Source organism: Poecilia reticulata, linkage group LG11 (assembly GCF_000633615.1).
Source record: "Poecilia reticulata strain Guanapo linkage group LG11, Guppy_female_1.0+MT, whole genome shotgun sequence".
Lineage (NCBI taxonomy): Eukaryota > Metazoa > Chordata > Actinopteri > Cyprinodontiformes > Poeciliidae > Poecilia > Poecilia reticulata.
Window position 1 is genome coordinate 8,406,804 of NC_024341.1, and position 8,496 is coordinate 8,415,299.

General features: G+C 35.8%; 1 protein-coding gene across 1 annotated transcript in view; it reads left to right on the plus strand.

The window, feature by feature from the left end:
- Positions 1–8,496, plus strand: part of csmd2 (CUB and Sushi multiple domains 2) — a 245,362-nt gene that overhangs the window by 109,750 nt on the left and 127,116 nt on the right. The window contains exons 6-7 of the mRNA XM_017307349.1: positions 5,568–5,680; positions 7,552–7,629. Of these exons, the coding sequence (XP_017162838.1) occupies positions 5,568–5,680; positions 7,552–7,629 (191 nt within the window). The remainder of the gene's footprint in view (positions 1–5,567; positions 5,681–7,551; positions 7,630–8,496) is intronic.

Genomic DNA, 8,496 nt, shown 5'->3' on the forward strand with positions numbered 1-8,496 from the left:
TGTAGTTCTTGAGATACATTCAATTCATTTTGGGCATGTTATTTTCAGCCATATTGCTCAAAAGGAGGCCTGGAGTCGAAGAGGCTCAGAACAGCTTGGAAAATAAGATTTTAGTTTTTTTTTTTTTTTTTTTTTTAGGAATCTGAAGTGCATTTGTATTATTTTATCCTCAATGTACCCCCAATTTAATTGTGAAGGCTAAAAAAGGCCCAATGGAGTTTGTATGTAGTTTGTATATCCTTGAAAAGAAAACTGGATTTGTCCAATATCTTAACTGGCCAGTCTGACCTAAAAGAAAATGATTGTAGTTCTAGATGATCATAAAATATTAGTTTTGATCAGCATCTTTTGTCCTGCAATATCTGCATAGAATTCACACAGCAAACCGACTCATTTATTTATGTAGTTATATTAAATGTATTTATTCATTTAGTTTCAATGTTTCTTTCTAAGTATTGGAAAAACTAAATAGACTCTTAATAATGTTTATTTCTTCTACAGTTTTGATCTTTTTTTTCTGAAACCTAAAAAACAAATAAACCCCAAAAATATGATTTTTCTTGAGTAGGCATATCTTTCCCACAAGGGATCATATAAGTTTTCTGGCGTAAGGAAAAATGTATTTAGTAAAAGTGAAGAATGAAATAGCTTTTTGGATAGTAACTTTGTATAATTCTAGTATAGTCAGCCTTGACTGATCTTGAATTGTTAACATGCTTTACCACTTTATAGAGAATGTGTCTTTTTTTATTTCCAATGAAGGGGAAAAAAAATGAATTAAATGGAAAAAGTGAAATTTCATCCAAGGCAACAGCATTTCCTTAAAATATCTGAATTAGAAGTCAGTCTTTGAGTGCTAATATCCATAACACTGACTATGAATTAACCTAGAAAATAAAACATCCACAGTAGCTTTCAAGCTTACTTTTTTATTTCCATATATGCTCCAAGCTATTTGACAGAGTAAACGCTTGATCAAAACATTTTTCCCCTCATGTTGTTGCTGTCTTTAAATATGTAGCCCAAGTGCTGAATATAAAACAACTGGTTGTGGACTTAAGGTTGCTTGATCAATCAGGCTTTTTACATCCGAGGTCATCTCAAACCCTGGGAACGGAGCTCGCGGTTTTTTGATCGCTGCTTTTCACTGATAAATTGTTGTGACCGCAGGGAGCCGTTTAGAGAGCGATGAAAAATTATAACAAAAAAGCAAGAACTTTTTTTTTTTATGGAGTACAAGAATGGGAGAAAAGATGAAGAGTGTTCTTCCCAAAAGGAAATATCCTTTAATCAGTGTCCTATTATGTGTTCTTTGAGGCCAGAATATGTTTTGTGGGAAGAGGAAGAAAAGAGTCTCTCAGAAGATTTAAAAACTTCTTCTGATGAGGCCAAAGGTCTGCCCATGAATAACACATGAGAAGTGAAAGAGGAGGAAGAAGAGACATATTGGCTCTGTCGAACCAGGCAGTGTATGGTTGGAGTAGACATGTTGGCTCTGATGGGTCTGTAACTTTTTTTTTCTACTCTGCACTTCACTTCAGGAAAAAAAAAAAGCAACTCATGAGACATAATTGCCCTCAAGGCCTCTTGTTATATTTTGGCCTCATCCTCTCGAGTGAGTGAAGGCTTTCATTGATCACTTGGATCATAGTTTTTTCTTTTTTTTTTAAGTAATAATGATTTGGGTTTTACGTTTGTTGCAGAAGTGGTTAATTTAATCCCTTTGTGCTTTTTTTGTGTGGCTACAGTTACATCTGAAGGTCACAGCAACTTGTCCATTTCCTTAATATTGCCATTCTGGGCTTAAAAGTCTCCCACCGTGATTCACTTTGCCTCATAAAGAAGCAATGTTCTCTTAGGGCAAAATAGTTTAAAGGAAGAGTAAAAAGCAGACGGTCTATTATTAGCCGCACGTTTATTACGCTAACTGTTGCTATAGGTGTGCTGGTTTGAACATTTTCGTTTACATGTTCGGCTAGCGCATATGGTAATTCATATAATCTCATTAAAATGCCAAAAGTTTTGGCTTTGTAAAGTCACCGTGACCCTGAGGTCTGCTGCAAGCATCAGTTTCTGCATACTGAGCAGAGCTCTGATTGATCTCCCTAAGTGAGAGCAATTATTGGGAATGTTCTTTACAAAGAAACTGCCTCCCTTTCTTTTAAGCCCATGCAAAACACCCACACACAAATCTATGCTTCTTCATCACATGGTATATCAAAATGAAACTATAAAAAAAAAAAACTTTGAAAAACTTTGATCTTGATTTGGAGCTGATGATCTTTGGCTCTTCAACTCTGCCCTTTGCTGATTATGCATAGAATAATTTGACCTCCTAGCCTTTGAATGGAGAATAGCAGACATGAAACGCATAATATAAACTAGGAAATAGACACTTACATCTATAAAGTTTGTTAAATAGGATGAGGGTGGTTTGTCTAAAATCCTTCCAATGAGTTGGAAGTTAATTTATGTCGAATTAAATGGGAAATTCATTGGTGCTTGTGCAGTTTAGTCAGTCAGACTGTGAATGGCTGCCTATGCATTTGCATCCACTTCTCTTGCTTATTTTGGGCACAAATGACAGCAGGTGTTTTTTTCTGATTGAGATGAGGATATCCTTCAATAATGTAGGATAACAGACACTTTGGTGTGGAGGAAAAAAGTCCATTAGCAACTTTTGAGGGACATCGCAGCTGGCAGAGTGAAGATGGTTAGAGCTATATACACAGCTTAGACCTTTCTTGAAATAAACAACTACTCTGCTTGCTTGCTTGTTTTTTCCCTACTACCTCCAATCGAACAGTGCAGCAGTTAATTACCTTGGAGACTGAATGCTAATTGGTGGATGACCCTGAGCAAAGAATTAAACTGACTTCTTAAATCTTTTTGGTGAGTTTTTAAAGTTCATAAGTATCATGACAAACAAACTACATCAGAGGAATTTCCTTCTCTAGCTCAGTGGCAAGCGTAACACTTAGGTCCCAAAGCTTGAGTGCACCACATAACCTACAGACTTTTGGATCACCTTGTGTTGCCCAACATACATTTTCTTCCACAGTCATCAGAAGTCAGACTGAGGACCTTTCGGACCTGGACATGGAAACTTATATAGCTCTGCTCCTTTGAGACAGTTCCAGCACTGAATCTTATATAGTCAGGCAGAAAAGAACTTTTGAACTTGCCACATTGCACTTTACGTTGCACTTTGTGAGACCTTTATCGCTGCACTCGAGGAATTTTGTGTTTGTACCTTAAGTTTGCCTTAACAATGAGCTCGAAGTTTAGCTTAAAAATGCAAGAAATGAAGAAAAAAAACCCATTGAGCTACAGTGATATTTTGAGATGTCTTCATCTGAGCTGTATCATTATTTGCTTAATCCTTAACTCCTTGGTCATCTAGCAGAGTTTGCCTTAGGAATCTGTATTTATCTACATGTTCTTTGCTAACAAGGTTCCATTTAATTTCACATAACTAACTTTACTGCTTTATGACTCCAGGGTGTTGTGACCCAGACATTTGTTCAAAGAAACATGGGTGGATCACCCGGTTCATGTTTTCTCTCTGCTTTTCTTAACTCTTAAAGTCATACTCTTACATTTGCAAATGAATGCTCAGTTCATGTTTTATGCTGTTATAATTTCGTTTTGTGTGTACTGAAATGAATGTAAAAGACAACTACCTATTTGAACATGTGGTATGAACCAAAACGTTTTTCATCTCAAGCCACATTGTGGCACGCTTATGCTTTACATAAAAATAAGAAAATTTAGTTTTTGCAATGTTTTGAGCAAACACGATCCCTTGAAAAAAAAAAGTAACTGCACATAGCTTGTATTTGGATGTCTCTCTGTGAACACGACACGGGAACTCATAGTAGCACTGGCCTTTTATTCTGTGGTAAAAATTGTAATCAGAAAGATGACACATCCTGTAGTAAAATTGATAAAACTTCTGTACGCCCTGCAGAAGTACAGTTCGTCCTTGATGTCTTTATTGAACAGAAGCTGTGTTCTTGCACTTTTTGTAACAAGGCCTTCATTTAGAAGTCTTCACTGTGAGCAGATACACTCAGACGCACCTGCTGCCAATATTTAATAAACTCTACAGTGGTTATAGCAAGTCCTATAGTTCACTCCTCAAGAGGAGACATGCCTGTTGCTTTGAGGACACTCTTGGTTGTCCTTAACCCTTTTTCACCTTGAAATTAGAAAGAATAAGAAAGAATAAATTCAATTTTAAAATGATGGAACGATTTATTTCCAGCATGTTTGAAACATAAAACACTCCAAGTAGGAAAATATTTAATAGCATATGAGTAGAATAAAATGAATAAGACCTGTGTTGTTTTCTTTTTTTGTTGTTGCTGTTTTTACCTGGGGCCATCTGTAACTTTTTGATGTAAAATCTGTTTTGAGAAAAGTCAGTCGTTACATTTCTGTTTAACAAACTGAACACATGTACATGGAGAGTCAGTTATTTCAACAATCTGAAGTGTTACGTATTTTTTTTCCCATGGTTACCATTCTGGTTACCATCAATGAAAAAGCAAACTTCGTATACTGTACATATTCAATATAACCTTGGTCACAATGCCAAATGGGCAACTACTAGTGTGAGCAAATAATATAGTCAAAAGAATGTTTCTTACAATATGTCCTCTCTAATTGTACATATGAATAGTTAAATAAGGTCAATGATGTCAGGAAAATGTAATTTGCACCTAGGGAATTCACAATCACATTCAAATACACGTCTCAGTGTTTTTCTGTGGATGGAAAATACGTGTTTGAGTGTGGGTGCATGCTTGTTTTTGTGCGTCTCAAGATAAAACATGATGCGTCTCTAAATGACTTTGGCTCTAACAGCAGAACAAGGGCATGGTGAGCAACATGCCTCATTAAAATACAGATCAAGAGGCAGTTTAAGTGTATAATTCGCCATTGCTTCTCCAAAGCAATAAAATAAATTGTTTTTCTCATCAAAAGTCGGTACTGGTTTGCCTTAGTTCTTTTTTAATGTTGGGATCATAACTTGATTAAAAGTTGTTAATGTTACATGTTCTCTTAAGCACCACAACATTCACTTTGATAGCTGTTCTAGGAATACCCCATTACCACCTCTTGAGTTGTGGACGCATTTGTTTTCGAGTTTTTGTATAATTAAGAAAAACAAACAAGGCGGTCGCGAGGGAAAACCGGCAGTTTCTGCCAAGTGCCATGAGATATTGGGTGTCATTAGGTTTGATTTTATGCTAAACATAATGGATTACATAACTGCCATATGCCACTAAAGCAAAGCACAAGCATCCACAGTGTCAAATAATGGAGGATTGAATAGAAAATAAGAAAATATTGAGCAAGAGAAGCTTACTAGATTTATCTGAGTGTCTGAGCTCAGGTAGGATGTATTGATAGACGCACAGGGGACTTTGATTCATATCTTCAATTTTGCATTTAATTTATGTAGAAACAGGATAACTGTAATGTTGGTGTAGCTGTAACCTATTCCAATAAACGTTGCTTTGCAGACTTCTTGATGATGTTCTACGTCTCTCCTTTTGCAGGTTTACTGGTCCCAACCTTCCCTCGCCCATCATTAGCAGCAAGAACTGGCTTCGACTTCACTTTACGTCAGATGGCAACCACAGGTTGAGAGGTTTCAGCGCCCAGTACCAGGGTAAGATCAAGAGATGAATTAATAGAACATCAAAGTGTTATAGACATATTGCTAACTATGCACGGTACGTTCACCTTTGTTATGACCTTTTTTAATATCATACATAAATGCACAAAATGTTGCTTTCTTGACAGCCTCTGATTTCCAATTTTTGTAAAATGACAAAAATATTAATTCTGACTCAAGTTGCCAGAATTTATGACCTTTAACCTTATTTCTGGTTTAGCACATGTTTATCAAAAGGGTTAACAGTAAAGATATTTCACATTTTCATTAGTGGTTGAAAAAAACGTATTCATTTATTGTAAATCGACAAATAGCATAACTAAGGTTAGTAACAACTTTGTTGGGTAATTTCTGTCAAATGGTTTTCTTGTTCACGTTAAACTGTTGCTGTTTTACCAATTCTCAAAATGTTTGGGTAGAAGAAGGTATACTGTATGCTTTCTGTATTGGCAGAGGACTCTCAACATTGCTCTGAAAAAATTGCAAGATCCTTACTTCTGAGCCAATTACTTTTGTGCAAACACGCACACACGCAGAAACGACACGCTCACAAAAACACACACTTGTTAAACCTTTTTTTTTTGCAACGGGCATCCATTTTCTTCCTCATAACTGTTAGCAGTGCAAGGGGCACCTCTAAGAGGGGATGAGCTCTGAAAAAGGATTAGATCTTCTACAAAAATGGTCATATGTGAGGATTTTACCTCCAGCCATCCACCGGCGAGATAATTGGAAGCGGGGGGAGTATTGTGAAAATTACAAAATAAAAAAGGAGAAATGCCTGGAATGTAAAATACAAGCTTATTCCATTGCAGGTTCACTGTTTGACAAATGTTGACCAAGATTTTAACAAGATCAGATTCTAACAGAGAACTGAGAGAAGATCCTTTTAATTTTTACCCATGGTGTGTTCAGAAAGAAGGATAAAAAACAGGATTCAACCATTCAATGATTTATAAGCGGTTATATTTTTATCATGTAACACGTTTCGAGCAGCCTTGTTCTTAAAATCCATTCATTCATCATCTGAACACCAAAATCAGCTTGATCAGAACATTCATTTTTATGTGTCAAACATTATGTCAGAAAGCTGACACGTTGCTTTAGAACCCGAATAAGTTGTCAGTTTAGACACCAAATACCAGGAACGAGCCGTTTTCATTTTTTGTTCAGTTGAGAGAGCACATCTTTTTAATTGTTTTTCTTTTATCACAACCATCTTAAAACAGACTTTTTGACATGTGGCTCAGATATCTTTGAGAGACAAAAAAACAGCTAAAACAGAGCAAAGGATGCCATTTCAAAAAATATCCTTAATTCCACTGTCACAAAGAGACTAAACAGTTTATTTGGGTCTTTGATAATGCTGAAGAGATATGTATTTTTTTAAAACTGAGGAACAAATATTAGCTTTTTATTCTACTATCATGACTTGGCTTTCATTCTCACTGCTGCTATTACAAGGCTCCACTACTTAAACCACATCTTTTGTTTGTATAGTTCCTTCATTAATCATATTCTCTGAATAAATATGTATTCCTCAAGGACTCCACGGGAATGAAGACATTTCACATTGTTGAGCTTTATTCCTCAGTGTAAAATCTTTCCTTTTATAAGTCAAAATAAATAACGCCATCATTCTAAACATAAACCTTTTTACTATTCTGCACATTTTGACAATGATCCAGCTGCTTAGCTACTTAATAAATTACTTTCCCCAAATCGATGTAAACATAACTCAGTGGGTAGTGCTATAATCAGCAGCATGGAAGTTATGTGCTGCAGTCATTAAGCTCCTAGTTGACTATACTGGTGTCATTATAAAAACTCTTCTTTTTTGTCCTTTGTGTCTGTGCTGTCAACAGTGAAAAAGATGACTGAACTCAAATCCAGAGGTGTGAAGATGTTGCCAAGCAAAGACAACCACCACAAGATATCAGTGTGTAAGTTATAACTCTTACTTTTTATATTGCTGAAATATCGGCAGTTTTGAAATAATTTTGTCTGACTGTGTTTCTATCACAGTTATCCTCAATCCATGTGGATGTGAGCTCTTTCTGAAAGCAATCATGCTAAACAGATCTTTGGTTGTGTTGTTTTTACCCAGATTGCCTAGTGTCAGGGTCCACTTCATCCAAATGAATTGAAACCTATGTTTTTAGACCAATCATAGTTTGCTTCACTGATCTGCACCAGAGTTTGACTGCACATGTGCACCTCCCTGAACAAAACTTACCTTTTGAAAAAACACAAATCAACACGGCTTGTGAGAAGCCGTATTGCATTATGGGAAAAACAATAGCACATTTTAATCATAATGTGGGAAACAGAGCCTGACTTTAACATGATATGCCTAAATATTACCAGAACTGCCTGTTTTTTAACTGTGCTGCAGATCCATTATTTGATGCTTTAAATTATGTTTTGGTTTCAAAGGTTTATCTCAAGACCTCTGTATTTGTCAGGTGTGCTAAATATATAGGGTTGCCATGGCAATACGGTTTTATTCTCAGCACTTATTCTGTAACTTTGACAGTTCTTGCTTAATGGAAGTTAACTTATAATTTTTTACTTTACCAAACCCATGGGTAAAAAATATAGCAGCACAAAATATAGCAGCATTGACATTGCTTTTGATAAGTGAAATAAAGCTAAAAGTTTTAAAAAGCTGAAAAATAGAAACTATTTGGCCATCCTGTTTTTCCATGTTTGGTACCATACATACCAGCGTGTTTATTAGTAAATTTGTACGTTTTTAAGCATGGACCAAGTATATGATTCACATGATGTGATGATCTTAAATATATATA